The sequence below is a fragment of the Sus scrofa genome, chromosome 4 (genome assembly GCF_000003025.6).
Source record: "Sus scrofa isolate TJ Tabasco breed Duroc chromosome 4, Sscrofa11.1, whole genome shotgun sequence".
NCBI lineage: Eukaryota > Metazoa > Chordata > Mammalia > Artiodactyla > Suidae > Sus > Sus scrofa.
In genome coordinates this window covers 93,357,860-93,375,698 of record NC_010446.5, presented here as the reverse complement: position 1 = coordinate 93,375,698, position 17,839 = coordinate 93,357,860, and the positions used below count along the sequence as shown (strand labels likewise).

At 50.5% G+C, this 17,839-nt stretch overlaps 2 protein-coding genes across 5 annotated transcripts; one reads left to right on the top strand and one right to left on the bottom strand.

Moving 5' to 3' along the window:
• ISG20L2 (interferon stimulated exonuclease gene 20 like 2) lies at positions 3,292 to 9,511 on the bottom strand. Of its 3 annotated transcripts, none has more exons than XM_001924747.5 (4): positions 9,176 to 9,511; positions 7,760 to 8,593; positions 4,899 to 5,099; positions 3,292 to 4,219 (listed from the first exon to the last, which is right to left on the bottom strand). In XM_001924747.5, the coding sequence occupies exons 2-4, from the start codon at positions 8,474 to 8,476 to the stop codon at positions 4,106 to 4,108; spliced, it is 1,032 nt and encodes a 343-aa protein (XP_001924782.1). In that variant the 5' UTR covers positions 8,477 to 8,593; positions 9,176 to 9,511; the 3' UTR covers positions 3,292 to 4,105. The 3 variants fall into 3 exon arrangements, with proteins under 3 accessions (XP_001924782.1, XP_020945321.1, XP_020945320.1); XM_021089662.1 differs by having other exon boundaries at positions 8,974 to 9,267; XM_021089661.1 differs by having other exon boundaries at positions 7,760 to 9,510.
• On the top strand, positions 9,530 to 17,559 carry RRNAD1 (ribosomal RNA adenine dimethylase domain containing 1). Of its 2 annotated transcripts, NM_001243324.1 has the most exons (8): positions 9,675 to 9,983; positions 13,144 to 13,268; positions 13,420 to 13,612; positions 14,088 to 14,150; positions 14,374 to 14,517; positions 15,452 to 15,936; positions 16,626 to 16,810; positions 17,215 to 17,558. In NM_001243324.1, the coding sequence occupies exons 1-8, from the start codon at positions 9,873 to 9,875 to the stop codon at positions 17,334 to 17,336; spliced, it is 1,428 nt and encodes a 475-aa protein (NP_001230253.1). In that variant the 5' UTR covers positions 9,675 to 9,872; the 3' UTR covers positions 17,337 to 17,558. The 2 variants fall into 2 exon arrangements, with proteins under 2 accessions (XP_013852400.1, NP_001230253.1); XM_013996946.2 differs by lacking the exon at positions 15,452 to 15,936 and having other exon boundaries at positions 9,530 to 9,983; positions 17,215 to 17,559.

Sequence of the window (17,839 nt, the reverse complement as noted above, 5' to 3'; positions counted from 1 at the left end):
TTCGATCCCTGGCCCAGGAACTTCCATACAGCTTGTATATGACCAAAAAAAAAAAAAAAAAAAAAAGGAAAAACCAAACCTGCTCTTCTGCCCACCATATTCTCTGTTTTGGTGAATGACACCACTGCTGTCTATTCACTGTAATTCAGAAATATCAAGGCAACCTTTAATCCTCTTGCCTTGAACTCTGAAGTCCTATTGATTCTACCCCTTCAGAGGTGCTCATGTGCATCTTCCCATGTCATTGATTCAGGACTCCATCATCACTCATCAAATTATTCAAACAGAACTCATCTCCTGGCCCTTCTCCAATTCTGCTTCCATTTGGCTGCCAGCATCATCTTCCTAAAACACAAATCCAATCACATCACTCGCCTGCTTTAAACTTCTCAGTGACTGAGGACAGCACTTGCCACCGTGCACTGAAATTAGTGTACTGGTTTCTCTTCTTCAGGTTGCTGGAGGCAGCTTGGGGGAAAAGACAATGCCATTTTTCTGTGCCCAGCACAATGCCTGACACATAAAAGGTGCTTAATAAACATTTGAGTGGAAGGATTCCAAGCCTCATCAGATGCTTCCTGAATGTGCTAACAGCCAAGTAGGGCAATGGTTAAGAGCAGAGGCTTCAGACAGGCAAACTTGGCAGTCATAGTGCCAGCACTGCCAACCTCCAGCTATTTGGCCTGGGGAAGATATCTTACTTTTTATCAGCCTGTTTCCTCAACAGTTCAATCAGAATACCACCACCACCTATCTTATAGAGAATGGGACAAGGCTGCTAAAGGACTTAGCACACTGCCTGACACAGAGAAGCATCCAATTAATAGCTGTCATCCTTATTATTAATGAGAGCAACTGTCAGTAAAACTTCAAGGTTAGAAAAGAATCCCCGGGAGTTCCCGTCATGGTGCAGTGGTTAACGAATCCGACTAGGAACCATGAGGTTGCGGGTTCGGTCCCTGGCCTTGCTCGGTGGGTTAAGGATCCGGTGTTGCCGTGACACACCAGTGTTGGTGTAAGTTGCAGACGTGCTCGGATCCTGTGGCTCTGGCTGTGGCCGTGGCTGTGGCCGGTGTCTACAGCTCTGATTAGACCCCTAGCCTGGGAACCTCCATACGCCGAGGGAGCGGCCCTAGAAAAGGCAAAAAGACCAAAAAAAAAAAAAAAGAAAAAAAAAAAAGTGCACTGAAAATACAGACAGTAGATGTAGGATATTCATAGATGCACTTGGCATGTATGGGAACTCATGTCTCTAAACTTGGACTTGAGCTAATGTGCCTCAGGGCAAGTTCATAATTACAGTACTGTTCATCTTTCTTATTGTTAGCTGAAATCATCTGTTAAACTAGGAATCAAATGATCCTTTCTTGGAGCCTTGGCTTAATTAGCAGTTCCTAAGGGTAGAGGGAATGGCAGCACTCTCACTCAAAACTTCAAAATCTATTCTCCCTTCAGCTTCTGAGAGTCACTTTGTTACCTGAAATTTTAAAAGATCAGGAGTTTGGCAGGAGACACTCACACTTTTTGCCCTTGATCATTACTCTCCCATGCAGCAGGGGGTCTCAGCACTAGAAAAACATTTTGCTATGAAAAGGGTATGATTGGAAGAGCATGAGTTTTGTTGTGCATGGGCTCCACTCTGAAGAGTCTTAAATTTCAGGCGAACAGGACTTGTTGAGATTTATGCAGCAATCCGCAAAGGGATTTATCTGTCATCACCTGGCTAAAGCCAGGACCCTGGGGACAGAGGGGCAAAGAAAGAATTAAAGTACAGGGGCTCCCCAGGCACCTTGCAGGGCTTGCTGGACTCTGACCAGGAAGCGTTATGAGAGGAAATAAGGAAATGGCTGCAAGGTCCTCTGACCTTCCGGTGAGCCAAAGTGAGACTGAGCTCTTCCCAATGTTGGATTGAGGGCACCTGAGTGGGGGGTGAGGTGGAGCACAAAAGCCAGTTGTGGAGTTCCTGTTGAGGCTCAGTGGGTTAAGGATCCGACTAGTGGAGTTCCTATTGTGGCTCAGTGGTAACGAACCCAGCTAGTAATTCATGAGGATGCCAGTTCGATCCCTGGCCCTGCTCATTAACCAGTTAATGCTGGCTAACTATCCAGCATTGCCATGAGCTGTGGTGCAGGTCGGCAGACGTGGCTGAGATCCTGTGTGGCTGTGGCTGTGGCTGGCAGCTGCAGCTCTGATTTGACCCCTAGGCTGGGAACTTCCATATGCTTCATGTGTGGCCCTAAAAAATAAATCCACCTAGTATCCATGAGGATGAGGATTCAATCCTTGACTTTACTCAGTGTGTTAAGGATCTGGTGTTGCCGCAAGTTGTGGCAAAGATTGCAGCTGCAGCTCCGATTTTGATCCCTACCTGAGGGACTTCCATATGCCACAGATGCAGCAGTAAAAAGAAAAACAACAAAGCCAGTTTCTACCTCACCAAGACACACAAAGCCAGGTACTTTAACACCTGAACTCAAAGAGAATTTTTCCACTTATCTTCTAGTTTCCTGATCACGATGTAATGAAGACTCGTGTTGCCAGTTCGGTGTGGCCTCCTAGATTTTTCCCACTTAGAGGTGTGTAAGGACGCCTGGCACCTCTTTGTGAAGTGTCACGGACATTACATATGTTGGGTTCAACAGGAACCAACATGCTCAGAGCTCAGCAGCTGCCCGTGCAAGCAGGTCCTGCAGCACAAGACACCGCAGTAAGACTGTGTCTGGGGTCCGGTTTGGCTGCAAGAAATCCCCTTTTACAAGCAGCCATGACTGTGCCTCTGGCCCCTGGAACCAAACCAGTTGCCCAAAAGGGCACAAGTCTTGGTGTATGCATGGAGTTTGCATTCTCTCAAGACAGAGTGCAAACAGTGATGCCAGACACAAGGTCAGACCTGTGACTCACCTGCCCAGCGTGATGGTGTGTGCCACCAAGGAAGAGCCGGCAGGGGTGAACAGGCTGGTGTCACCAAGCACCCTTCCTCCCCCGATTCATCCCTCTAGCACACCCACTCTGAGTCACTCTCCTGGTCACATACCCTCTGTGTGAGGGTGTTCGAATGGCTTGGGGTGTCACTTTAGGTGTACCTGTTGATTTGTGGTAGGGACGAGGACAAGGCAGCAGAGTACATGGGCTACGCACAAAGGCTCGGTCAGCGCTCCTTATGACTTCCAGCAAATCAGGGCCCCATGAGTATCACCCAAAGACCCTGGACCCCCTAACAGAATGACACCTCTACAGGACCTGTGACAAAGCTATTCAATGTGAGGTTATAAAGAAAACATTGCACAACTGTTTTTCCTTTATAAAAATTTATCAGGGGAATAATTTGAGATTTAGAGGCTTGGTTTAGCAAAGTAGAAGACTAAAAACCATTAAAACACCGTACATTCTTTTGTAGGCTACCAAATGGGATCTAAATTAAATAAATCCTCTATCACTTTAGGAAAGAGACTGCTTTCCTAAATCAGAAAAATGGATTTCCAAGTCACACTCTCTTGTCTCTACTGCCCTGGGGCCCTGAGAACAAACCCTCACCAGGGATGGCGCCTCTGGAAGTCAAGGTGAAGAACAGGTGATATCCCAACACAGACTAGATGTAGACTCTGAGCCAAAAGCAGAGTCTGAGAGATGTCATGGGATCATGTACGTTATCTATCATCCAACAGGATACTTCTGAGAGGGAAAGAGGGAGCTGTTTTTGAAAACAAAAGGCATAAAAAAATGGAACATATGGCCGCCCTAGTGATAAGGCAGTTTGGGAAACTACATTTCCCAGTACGCCCTGCCCCTTGAGAGTCAAAAGGCTTTCCCAGGAGCAAAGCACCCTGGGCCCCACAGTTAGCACCACTTTAGAGGTAAACAGCCTAGGGCTGGGTTCTGACGTGGAGACTTCCTCCTTCCATGGGACACTTAACCAGGACACACAGAACACAACACCTGAGGTGAAACTTCAATGGATATTAAGTCTGGGGTGGAGCCTCACGCTCCCCAATAACTCTAGCTTCCAAAGGCGTGGAGCTGGTAGAGCTGTTCATGGGTCCACTGCCCCGTCCTCCTGGTGCACTGCTGCCTCTGCCACCCCACATCTCCAGCATCCCCACGACCATTAGTCTTTGGGGGGGTTCTGGATCAGGTGCTGTTCCCACTCCACTTCAACCAACTTGTACAGCTCCATGGTGGCCTGAGCATCTTCCACAGAGGAATGTCCGCTTTTCCCGACCTGACCAAGGGAGAGAGAAAAAAGCATGAAGTTACAATAGACTGTTTCTTCCCTTCCCATCTGGTTTCCTCCAACCCCACATTTGCTGCTGCTTCTGCAGTTAGTGGGCTGCAAAGGTAGAACTCTGGTGGGGCCCTACACCTTATCGAATTTAAGGGGGTCAACTCGCATGCTACCATTTGCCTCAGTCCTTCCTGTGGCAACACATATATGCCACATTGTTCTATGTTTTCCTATACAGACAGAACATACCAGAACATAGACAGGCCTTCCGAGTTTTCCATCCTCCTCAGTTTTTTAACTGATCTATACAGGACATGTGTCCACATCTTCATGCCAGGTGGGCCACCTGCCAAACATGTGAAATACACAAGCGGTCCCTGTATACGCTATGTGGTCTTTTAGACCTCCATAACCACCTGCTTTCTACTGTTCTTAGTTATGGTTTTACTCCCAATTTAAGGCTTTTTTCCCATATACCTCTGGAACATGCTGTGAGGCAGAGAACAGTTCTCCCTATGTATAGATGGACCCCTTTGCCCAAAGCTCCTCCCATCAAAGCATCCTGCCTGGATCTCTCTACAACCCAAGGAATTCTAGGGTCAGAGCCTGGAGACAGACAGCAAGAGAGCCTCCAGTGTCCTAGCTGGGGGCCTGGAAGCATTTGAGGAGACGCTACCTGGATGTCCCGGTCCAGCAGCTTCTTGGTGAGACGCTTCAGAGACATGGTGGCATTCTCTGGGCAGTCGGCCTTCCGGTTGAGGAGGGGAATGTGGGAGGTGTCTCGGGTGAGGGACTTGGGGTGAAAGTATTGAAGGGCTTTGAAGTCGTTGTGGATGGCATGCCCCACCACAATCTTCCCTGTGAGAATCTTCAAGATCTAAAACAGGCGTGGAAGAGGTGATGGTGAGGAGGACTCGAATATGTAGCCCCTGCAACCCAAAAGCCCAACACGGCCAAAAGTCCTTTCAGGTTCTTTTCATCAAATGCCCTCTCCCGTAATTTTCTTTGCCCTGAAATCTGCCTCTTATCCCGGAGATGAAAGCAGGCATGTTCCATGGTGTAACTGTTTGGACTTACATTGCCAGCAGCTCCTTAGCTCTGCATTCATTTCTATTCTAATGCAATATTCACTTAACTACCTAGTTCAGTCCTGGCTTTATATTTGATGTGTTTTTTTTGTGTGTTTTTTTTTTTTTTGTCTTTTTGCATTTTTAGGGCCACACCTGCAGCATATGGAGGTTCCCAGGCTAGGGGTCCAATCGGAGCTGTTGCTGCCAGCCTACCCCACAGCCACGGTAACGCCAGATCCTTAACCCACTGAGCAAGGCCAGGGATGGAACCTGCAACCTCATGGTTCCTAGTCAGATTTGTTTCCGCTGCGTCATGACGAGAACTCCAATACTTGAGGTTCTTTAACCATGATCATTTGTTGGCCTTAGACACAGGCTGGGGACAAAGGCTACCAAAGATGGGGAGGGAACAGAAGCCCCAAATTATATTCAAATCGATATGCATATGTTTGTTTGTTTGGGGTAAGGGAACGCCATGGCTTCCATCAGATGCCCAAAGTGCCTACAAGCCATAAAAAATTAAGAATCACTTACAGGAGTTCCCATCATTGCTCAGTGGTGATGAACCTGACTAGTATCCATGGGGACAGTGATTCGATTCCTGGCCTCACTCAGTGGGTTTAAATGGATCTGCCATTGCTGTGGCTGTGGCTGTGGCTGTGGCCGGCAGCTGCAGCTCCAATTTGACCTCTAGCCTGGGGACTTCCATATGCTGCGGGTAGGGCCCTAAAAAGACAAAACAACAACAACAACAACAACAACAAAAAAAACACTTATAGACCAAGGCAGCTAAGAGATGTGAGCCAGGGACCCACGCTTATGCTGCTTTAACAAAAAGTCAGTTCCACTGCTTTAGAGCTCCTTCTGCTCATAACCAGAGCACATTTACCAGATGGCCAGGAACCTTATTCACACTAGCCTTGGGATTCATAATTTCTCACCATTTCAGAATCTTAACGCCTAAGGACATACTGCCAATGAGGACAACTAAAGAATATGCCATGAGCTGTGAAGGCCATCATCAAAGAGGGGTTCCAAACAGACTGTGAACAAGAGCAACAGGTCTAGAATCAATGCCTGGCCTCCCAGTGGAACCCCTTGGAAGGGAACAGACTCATCTGGATGTTCCATAGGCTCATACTCCAGCCTGGACACTGGTTTTTATGACGAAAACCAGATATAGTCCAATCAACTTGGTATTTAGTTGCTCCTGACTTCACCGGCAGATTACTGACCACCAACACCTTTGAATTTCAACATACAGGCCTCGTTCAAGTGGAGTGGATTTGCTGTTTCAGACCCATCCCACCTCCTGCCTCTCCCAGGCCTGTGCTCAGCTGTGCCCCTGGTGCATAGGACATCCTTCAACTCTTCGAGTTCTTTCTAAAATCCAATTGTTCCACCTCTGATGAAATTCCTCCAACTGACTGCTCTGGCGTGTAAAGAATTACTGGAACAGTGTGTGTCCAGGAAAGGCAAAGAATGTGGAGCTGAAATTACAAAGCCAAGGGCGCCCTCTGGAGGTCTTCCAAGGCCAGTGCGCCCACTCTTCCTTCCCTTTCAACTCTACCAGCTCCCCCTCCTTTCCTATTCATTTGCCTGTGCCTCCAATATTCACCATAAGGGCTTAGAGTAAGGTTTGCTCAATGAGTGAGAGAAGAACCCCGACATACCCGTCCTGTGTCTTTTATCCCCTTCACTGCAGGCTCCCTGTTCCAGGTATATACACATACCCCAGCTCCTCCTGTCAACATTCTGCCCTCTCCGACCACCAACTTTCCACACTGCCACAGACTATGTCTTGTGTGGGAAGCCCTCACCACTTCTCTGTTCTCAACCCTAGACTCAACCTCTACAAGGCATAGAATGGCTTAAGCCCTTTCCCCCTGGCATGCATGCCTGCTGCTCTGTCCATCATGGCTGTTATTTCTCTAGTAGACTCCCACTCCTCCAGTATAGGATTCCACTTGGGACCTAAAGTAGATCTTAACTAATAAAGTTTGTGGAGTTCCCGTCGTGGCTCAGTGGTTAATGAATCCAGCTAGGAACCATGACGTTGCGGCTTCAATCCCTGGCCTCACTCAGTGGATTAAGGATCCAGCATTGCTGTGAGCTGTGATGTAGGTCGCAGATTCAGCTCGGATCTGGCGTGGCTGTGGCTGTGGTGTAGGCTGGCGGCTACAGCTCCGATTGGACCCCTAGCCTGGGAACCTCCATATGCCGAAGGTGCGGCCCTAGAAAAGATAAAAAGACAAAATAAATAAATAAAGTTATACCAACTAGTTGTAACTTTCCAGACCCTCCCCACTCCTTTTCCCCAAAGAAAAGTCTTCTTCATCATCTGCTATTCCACCCACTCCATACCTCCCTCCACAACTGCCTTTCCAGGGTGCTATCTTTTGGGGAGAAATGATTTGGACTTCTCCCACCCACTTCTCCACGACCACCTGTCCCCCCAGCCTCTCACCTGGCTTCGAGCAATCTTGAAGGGTGTGGCATTCACCATATGCTGCTTCCGAATACCACTCCACCTGGTCCGGTAGTCCACAATGTGGCAGGGGGGAAGGATGTACTCGTCATAAAGCACATCTCCATTGTAGTTGACAATACTACACCGAGCCAAGGAACTGACATGCCCTTTGGGTCCTGTGCCCACCATCTCACAGTCAATTGCCACCATCTTGCTCGGACCCTTCTGGGATGCTCCAGAATATTTCTTCTCGGAATGAGCTTGGGTGGAATTCTGTGGGGCATTCTTCTGGGAGCCCTTCTTCCGGGGGCGAGTTGGGTGGCTCTTAATCTTTGGTAGGGCACTCTGGAACTCCCCCAGTAAGTCTACTTTGGCCACAACAGAACCAGCCTTCTGTGAAGGGGCAGGGGTCAGCCAAGGCACTGCAGATGGCTTGTCCAGAGACTGCCCTGACCCACCGCTGGAGGCAGCTGTCTTCTTTTTTGAAAGAAGAGGGGCCTTCCAAGCGCCATCTACCTTGGGAGATTTCCCTTTCTTTGACGATTCTGATTGCAACTTAGCCACCTTGCTAGGGGGCTGCTGTTTCTTATTCAAAAAGCCCTTCCGTTCCAAGAGCCGGCGCTTCTTGACAAATTTTCGGTGCTTGGCATTCCCCTCTAATGCCTTTTTTGGGGGAGGTTCACCAAAATCCAGATTGAGGAGTAAGGTAGACATGATGACAGTGGACAGCGGGAGAACAGTTGGGAAGAGTAGCTTACAGTTGAGAGGAGGATAGAAAACTCATCCTCTGCCGAATCCCACAGACCAACATCTGGAGGTCTGCAGTATACCCTGGGGAAGAAGGTGATACTGATAATGGGAACCCATAGGCTTGGGAACCCGTAAGATAAGACCCATCTCCCTAGGACTTAAGAGAGAGAAAGACATCAGAGTAACCTCTCAGATAATGTGAAATGATGGAAGGAGCACTTCTTCTCAGCCAGGAAGCCTGGGTTCTAGGACAGCCCCACAATTCAGCAGCTGTACAGGAAGGCCATTTCCCTTCTCAATATCTGTCTCAACCGCAAACTGAGGGGGTTGCAGGGCCAACCAGCTGAAACTCTGTGATCTAGAACGCCCGAATAGGTGAGCTATCTCATCTGTCCAGGGAGAGAACGTCTAAGTATGCTCGAAGGCAGTGTGGGGTATGCCACAGACGACCTCTGGCTTACCCAGGCATCCCCAGCGCGGGTTCCAGGAACCCCTGTCCCTGATCTCCAGGTGGGGGAAATCGCCACATGCATCTCACCCAAGTCCTTCTCCCAAGAAAGGACCTTTGACACCACATATCAACAGAGAAGAAACCGACGCGGGGGACGGCACACTTCGGCCGTCCGCACCACTTCGGCCGTCCCCACACGCTCGCGCACCTACCTCCTAGATGTGCCCAGCTAGGACCGGAAGCGCCAGGAGCCGGATACGGAAATTGGCACGCGCCGACGAGGCCCGGCCCGGCAGGCGCGCGGATTGGAACGCGCCGGGGGCCTGCGCGCGCGAGCCCACAGCGCCCCCGCCTCCGGGAGCGAGGCCAGGGATTCCGAGTGTGTGGGGAGCGGCAGCGGCGGCGGTGGGGGAGGCGGCGTGGGTGGGGGCGGGGGCGGGATGCGCTCCCCAGCCCCTCTAGCCCCGTGGAGGTACAACTCGAAGGTTCAGGGAGGCCGCGACAAACGAGAACTGCAGCGCGCGGGAGACCCCGGCCTCACTTCCGGGAGGGGGGGTTGTACGGGAAGGGGCGGGACCTGAGCTTGGCCCACCCCTCTCCGTGAGCGGGGCGCCGGGGGACGCCTCTGTGACGTCACTGCGCTGGCAACCCCCCCCCCCCGCCCGGTGTGTCTCCGACGCTGACACCTTCGCGCTATGGGACGTCGCGACCTGTGACGTCTGGAGGGCGCCTCAAGTCTTCACCCAGGCTGAAGTCCCGGAAAGGCAGCATCGGGGGCTGGATTCTGAGCGCTTTCTTCCTGCTCCGAGTGCAGAACTGAATCCAGCCTGGGTCCTGGACCCGTGTAGTCCTGACCCTGTTCCCTCCTCACTGCATTGTCGCTCCTCGCGCCACCGGCTGGGCCCCGGAATGCCGGGGGTTTCCGCCCGGGGCCTCTCTTACGAGGAGAGGAGGCAACTAGCTGTGAACCTCACCCGGGTCGTGACGCTCTACCGTTCCATCCTGGACGCCTACATCATTGTGAGGCCACAGGGGTGTGGGTGGGGTGCTCCTCCTGGTTGTGTGGTGGATAGGTGCTCACGACAGGAGAGGATCTGGAGAGTTAGCGTCTGGTCTCTTCTAATATGAGTTTCTTCAGGCTTTTGTCTGTACAAGAAAAGTTTGAGGCTGCTCTTCCTTTTTTTCTTCTGACCTAAATGTTAATATGTTAGCATCTGGGTTGTCTTTCTAAGCTTCTGAAATCCAAAGTAGTAAAATGCATGGATATTTGAGCCATGCTGCTGCAGCTGCGTCGAACTTTCCCAGGAACGTGTGAGGTGTTCCAAGAACACACATGTTCATTCATTCAAGCCTTGAATAAATTCCTGGTTTTGCAGTGTAATGGACAATTCCAGCTTTGGAATATGAGAGACTTGGACTAGAATCCTGCCTCGCTTACTGTGTTAACCTTAGGCATTAAAACAATTCCTCCTAGCCCCAGTTTCTCAGCTGTAAAATGGATCCCTTTTTGAAGGATGATTGTGAAAAATAAATGAGATGATGTATAAATGGCACCAGCATCCTCCGAATTGTTCAGCTCCCAAACCCAGAAACCATCCTCAATTTAGCTCTTTTCTTCACTGATCTACAATCCAGTCCTTCAACAAGTCCTATTTGGTTCAACCTCCAGAATAGATACCAAATTCACCCATTTGTCTCCATCGCCATTGCTACCACTCTAGGCCAAGCTAACATTGTCTCTCTCCTGGACTACTTCCTAACTGAGCTCTGTGTTTGCTTCCTCTCCTCCATAAACAATTCTTCATAAAACAGATTGATCTTTTGAAAATGTGAATCTGATGATGACACTTATTTGTTTCTTAGGTACTTTGATGAAATTCTAATTCTTTACCATTATCTATAAAGTTCTGCATAATCTGTGTTCCTTTTTAGACCCCTTCACATTCACGATACTACACCTGCACTGGCCTGATCTGGGCCTTTGCACTTTCTTTTTCTTTTTCTTTTGCTCTTTTTGTCTTTTTAGGCCCTCATCCTTGGCATATGGAGGTTCCCAGGCTAGGGGTCGAATCGAAGCTGCAGCTACCGGCCTACACCATAACCACAGTAACGGCAGGATCTGGGCCACGTCTGCGACCTACACCACAGCTCACAGCAATGCTGGATCTTTAACCCACTGAGGGAGGCCAGGGATCGAACCTGCATGCTCATGGATGCTAGTCAGATTCGTTTCCACTGTGCCGCAATGGGAACTCCTGGGCCTTTGCACTTTCTGATCTGTTTAGAATGTTTTTTGTCCACAGAAGGGCAATTGAGTATCGTGGTCAAGAGCAAGAAGCGTTAAATTGGTTTCAAATCCCAACTATGCTCCTTACAGCTTTTTGACTTGGGCAAATTACTTAATTGCTGTGATTCAGTTTTCTTATCTGTAAAAGGGGGATAAAAATAGTACTACCTCATAGGGTGGTTTTAAGGATTAAATGCCTTAATATATGTAAAGTGTTTCAGACATTGCCTGGCATATTAAAGTATTCTGTAAGTATTTGTTATTACCTGCATTTTAAAAAACTGAAATAGACGTGACATATTAGTCTAGTTTCGGGTGTATAACATAGTGACTCATATTTGTATATATTATGAAATGATTACAAGAAGTCTGGTTAATGTCCATCACCATACATAGTTACATTTTTTTTTCCTTGTGATGAGAACTTTCAAGATGTACTCTCAGTAACTTTCTGGGGAGTTCCCATCGTGGCTCAGTGGTTAACGAATCTGACTAGGAACCATGAGGTTGCGGGTTCGATCCCTGGCCTTCTTCAGTGGGTTAAGGATCCAGCGTTGCCGTGAGCTGTGGTGTAGGTCCCAGACGCGGCTCGGATTCCGCATTGCTGTGGCTCTGGCACAGGCTGGCAGCTACGGCTCCGATTGGACCCCTAGCCTGGGAACCTCCATATGCCGCAGGAGTGGCCCTAGAAAAGGCAAAAGGACAAAGAAAAAAAAAAAGATGTACTCTCAGTAACTATCAAATATACAATAGGGTATTATTTACTGTAGTCACCATGCTGTATGTTACATCTCCATGACTCGTTTTGTAACTGAATATTTGTACCTTTTGGCCCTCCTTACCCCCTGTCCCTGGTAACCACTGCCTGAATTTTTTTTTACATGTGCTGTTTCCTGTTCATCATTCAAGTCTCAGCTCAAGTGTCACCTCCTCAGACAAGTCTCCCTCATTGCTCTATCTAAAGTAGTCCTCTCTCAAATTCCCCATTATGTGACTGTTGATTGTCTGTGCAGCATTTGATGTTATCTTAAGTAATTTAATGTAAACTTTGCAAGAGCAAGGATCTTGTCTGTCTGGTTCTTTGCGTCCCCTGAGCCTAGGATAGAGCTTGGTGCCCCAACCAAGCTTCAGAATTTGTGTTGAACAAATGAATAAATACAAATACATGCTGTTGACTCCAGTGGCTCAGGTTGCTACTGGAGGCATGTGTTTGATCTCTGGTCTGGCGCAGGGGTTAAAGGATCTGGCATTGCTACAGCTGCGACGCAGTTCACAGCTGCAGCTCGGATTCAATCCCTGGCCATGGGTGTGGCCATAAAACAACATTCTGGCATATATGTCTGGCATATAAAGTGTCTGGCACGTGTAATAGTAGGTTTGCTAATGGTAACGCACTAAAACTGTGTGTCAGTCGCTCTGGTGTTGAGGATGCAAATATGAAGACACCATCCCTGCTCTTAGATGCTGCTGAGTAGAGAAAACAGACAAATAAGTGGGGTTATTACTTTTAGATGGATAGACAATGAGGTCCTGCTTACAGCGCACAAAACTATGTTCAATCACTTGTGATGGAACATGATGAAAGATAATATGAAAAAGAGAGTGTGTATAGATGTATGACTGGGTCACTGCTGTACAGCAGAAATTGGCAATAAGTCAACTATAATAAATAATTTTTTTTAAAAAGTGGGGAAACCGTTAAAAGAAGAGGTGTGTCCAGAATGCAGTTTGGGCTCAGAGGAGGAGGGGGAGGCTAGAGCAGGCTTCAGAGAAGAGGTGACACCGATGAACAGAGGTGCCTGCTGGTTGCAGCCAGTGGTCCTGTGTGGAGAGTGGGGTGGGGAAGATGGGAAGGGGAGTAGCCTGTCGGTCACTTTTGCCTCTCCCCTACAGGAATTCTTCACAGACAACCTGTGGGGCACACTCCCTTGTGCGTGGCAGGAAGCTTTGGACGGACTGAACCCACCACAGCTGGCCACACTGCTGCTGGGGATGCCTGGGGAAGGGGAAGTGGTCAGGTATGGGCAAGGGGGGTCCTGTGCTGGGGGACCTGGTGCTGAGCCCTGCAGGGAGCCACTGCTCAGTCTTATAAGGGCTTCCTGGGTTGTAAGGGGCAGACTCAGGATGCAATGGGACTATTCACTGGGGGCCGGGGCCGGACTATCTCAGGTACAGGTCGGTGTGGCCACTCACCCTGCTGGCCCTGAAGTCCACAGCCTATGCCCTGGCCTTTACGCGGACACCTGGGTTTCAGACCCCCTCAGAGTTCCTGGAGAACCCCAGCCAGAGTTCCCGACTGACAGCTCCATTCCGGAAACACGTCAGGCCCAAGAAGCAGCATGAGATCCGGAGGCTGGGAGAGGTGAGGAGATGGCTGGGGTGCAGGTGGTGTCTGGGAGCCTGGGGACTCCTTAGGCCTGTGGGTTACAAAGATGTGGGTGCCTTATATCACCTGCAGGACCAGAGGCCCTAGAAGGTCCCTTCCTCAGCGGGTATGCTATAGCCATAGCTTCATCCTTTTGCTGGGTTGGTTGGTGGCTCTATTCGAATCATTGTCTTATTCTTGTTCTGATAACTTTCACCATCCGCTCATGACTTCGCAGTGGGGCTCTTCTTGTTCTGTGGAGGAGACTGAATCACTGACCTGAGTGGAGCCAGGAGAGGAGCCTGAGCCTGGGGCAGCAGACCCCATTTTGGTTTCCGTGTCTCCTGTCTTTCCCATGGTGCCCTCTCCCCATCTTCCTTTACCGTCTTCAGCTCTTCCACTCTCATTATGGGTGTTGGCCCCAGGAGCCAATAGCCAATGGCCAGGACACCTTTGTTCCTTCCTCTTTCAGTTGGTGAAGAAGCTGAGCGACCTCACAGGCTGCACCCAGGTTGTGGATGTAGGCTCAGGCCAGGTGAGCCAGACCCCTTATGTCCTGTTGCTTTTTGTTGTGAGGATAGGACAGCCAGAGGGCAGGTTATCAGGCCACAGACCCAGGGAGGCAGGTGCTAAATAAGCTGGGTAGAATTTAAGCCTTTGGGGGCCTGGCACCCAGGCATCCAAATCATGGATAGGGAGGGTGACAGTGGAGAGGACACTGAGAGGAGCTATCTCCACCCTCCCCCTCATGACTCCAGGGCCATCTCTCCCGCTTCATGTCCCTGGGGCTGGGGCTGATGGTGAAGAGCATTGAAGGGGATCCGAGACTGGTGGAGAGAGCCCAGCGCCTAGACCAGGAGCTCCTGCAGACTCTGGCGAAAGAAGAAAAGAGGAACCCACAGGTAGGCCAGCCCTTTCTGCAGCCAGGACCATGACAGCAGGGTCTGCTTGGCCGGAACTGGGCACAAAGGCTGAATTCCCTCATTTTCTCAGCTTGAGGTGGTGTGTCCCTATTTCCACTACTCCTTTTCCAAGGTCCCTCCTTGGCCAAACCTTCTCATATCTAAAAGGCATTTTCTAGTTAAAAAGTGCCTTCCAGAAGTTCCCCTTGTGGCTCAGTGGAAACAAACCTGACTGGTATCCATGAGGATGTGGGTTTGATCCCTGGCCTCGCTCAGTGGTTTAAGGAAAAGGCATTGCCAAGAGCTGCAGTGTAGGTCGCAGATGTAGCTCAGATCTAGCGTGGCTGTGGCTGTGGCCGGCAACTGTAGCTCTGATTCAACCCTTAGCCTGGGAACTTCCATGTGCCGCACCTGCAGCCCTTAAAAAAAAAAAAAAAAAAAAAAAAAATGCTTTCTGGGAGTTCCTGTTGTGGCACAACGGGATCAGTGGCATCTCTGGAGTGCTAGGATGCAGGTTCCATCCCTGTATAACCCCAGACCAGGGGGTTAAGGATCCGGTGTTGCCACAGCTGTGGCATAGGTCACAACTGCTCTGATCTGATCCCTGGCCGAGGAACTCCATATACCTCAGGGAAGCCAAAAAAGGGGGGAAGAAATGTCTTTCCACACTGATAAATCCTCTCACACCCACCTGTGAAGTGGCCAGTCAGGTATTAGGCTCATTAAAAATGAGGAAGCTCGGACTTAGAGATGCAAAGATAACGACAGACCCAGAATCTGTCCCATTTCCTGATGTAAGGTCCTCCTTTTCTCCTGTGCCTGTTTCTTTCCCACCTTCCTCCTTGGGAAGGAGCTCAGAGGCCACATGCCTTCCTGGGGCCTGAGGTGGCATGGGGACAGCAAACGGACTTCCCATCTGCCTTTGCCTCCACAGGTGGTCCAAGCTGGCCCTCGCCACCCCCCACACCACGTGGTGAGGTGGGTAGACCCCACAGCCCTGTGCGAGGAGCTTCTGCTTCCACTGGAGACCTCAGCTCAGAGTGGGACCCGCTTGCTTCTGACAGGCCTCCATGCCTGTGGGGACCTGAGTGTCGCCTTGCTGAGGCATTTCTCCTGCTGCCCTGAGGTGGTGGCCCTGGCCTCCGTGGGCTGCTGCTACATGAAGCTGAGTGACCCTGGCGGCTACCCACTGAGTCAGTGGGTGGCTGGGCTGCCCGGCTATGAACTGCCCTACAGGCTGCGGGAGGGGGCCTGTCACGCCCTGGAGGAGTATGCTGAGCGGCTACAGAGAGCAGGCCCAGGCCTCCGCACCCACTGCTACCGGGCGGCGCTGGAGACCGTCATCCGGCGAGCCCAGCCTGAGCTCCGCCGGCCAGGCGTGCAGGGGATCCCCAGGGTCCACGAGCTCAAGATTGAAGAGTGAGGCTGGGGGTGTTGGGGGGGTGGTGAGGAGGGAGGCATCACCGACTGGAGGTGCGATTCCCCTCCCACCCTCACTTGTGAGCTCGTCCTCAAGAAAATCTAAGTGTGCCGGGGGTGGGTGGGGGTGGTGAGTTTGCATTCTGAGACAGCTTCAAATTTTCTTTGAAAGGAAGCTGTCACTCTTTGATCAAAATTTTTCACTGCTGGAAATATGGCTAAATAATTAGATTTGGCTAAAAATAAATGTTTGGATTGATTTGCTATTGGACAGACAGCTCACAGCAACATTAAACATGCCCCTTAGGGTTGAAAATCAAGCAAAGCTGGAATGGAATTAGGAATGGACAGTTTGTCTTTTTATTTTTTTATTTTTTTGTCTTTTTTAGGGCCGTGCCCGCTGCATATGGAGATTCCCAGGCTAGGGGTCGAATCAGAGCTGTTGCTGCCGGCCTACACCACAGCCATAGCAACACCAGATCCAAGCAGCGTCTGTGACCTACACCACAGCTCACAGCAACACGGGATCCTTAACCCACTGAGCAAGGCCAGGGATCAAACCTGCAACCTCACGGTTCCTAGTCAGATTGTTTCCACTGTGCCATGATGGGAACTCCAAGAATGGACCGTTTGAATGGGGGGTGGTTTCCTAAAACCAAACTGAGTGTTATCTGTGGCTAACCCCACAGATATGTGCAGCGGGGGCTACAGCGGGTGGGGCTGGACCCCCACCTGCCGCTGAATCTGGCTGCCCTTCGGGCCCACCAGGCCCAGGAGAACCGTGTGGTGGCCTTCTTCAGCCTGGCTCTGCTGCTGGCCCCACTGGTGGAGACACTGATTCTGCTGGACCGGCTACTCTACCTTCAGGAGCAGGGTGAGGGTGGCCAGAGTGGGGACTCAAGGCCAGAGGGGTCGGCATTCTAGGGTTCTCCTTCAGGTCCCAGCCCCTGCCCCTGTTGGGACTAGGTTCACCACTGTGGTGGTTTTTGGCTGGGTGGGGACTTGTTAATGCAGATAACCAACTGAATCAACCTATGTCTGTACATCCCTGAGGTGCGTGAAGCCAGCATCCCAAGCACAGAGAACCTGGTGTGGGGAGGACTGCCTCCTCCCGAGCCAGTGCCTCGGGCACCCATGCTGCTGGTAGAGAGCTGGGTCTCCTTAGACCCCCTTGAGCCTCCCCCATGGGAAAAAGCAGCTGCGCCTGCAGGCCAGGCAGGACATGGCTAAGAGTCTGTTTCATTTCTCCCCCTCTGAGTAGCCCTGTCTGTTTTACAGGCTTCCATGCTGAGCTCCTGCCCATCTTCAGCCCCGAACTCTCTCCCAGAAACCTAGTTCTGGTGGCCACCAAAAGGCCTTTGGGTGAGGCCTTCTCTGTCCTGGAGACTGAAGACAGCTGACACGGCGTGAGGAAGGGCAGATCCCAAACCCCCTCTGAAACTGCCAGGTGCCACACTGGGTGGCAGCACCTTCACCTCCTCAGCTAGAGAACCAGCATCCGGCATACTACCTGGAATCCCGTTCCCTGCAGACCTTCGGCTTTGTACCCCTTCTCTCCCTCCAAATATGATATTGATATTATGTGAACATTTATTTGTAATTTATTAAAAAACTGAAATCTTTGTTTCTCTATGATTTCTATTAAGTTTAGACAAGGATAGACACGCACCCTCTGTACTGCACCCTGAAGAAGTGCTCTATCAGGTCTCACACCCCAGCCCCACTGTCTTCCCTAATAAGCAGCACGCTGTGACTCAGAGATCTCCACGGAGGGAGGCTCTCTCCCTTAGATCCCCATGCCAGAATCTGCAGGCCCTGCCCTTTGGCAGGGCTACCTTAAGGCTGGCTAACTGCTCTCCAGGTTTTGTCATAACATCAGGACAGATGCTCCCTCCCTCAGTCC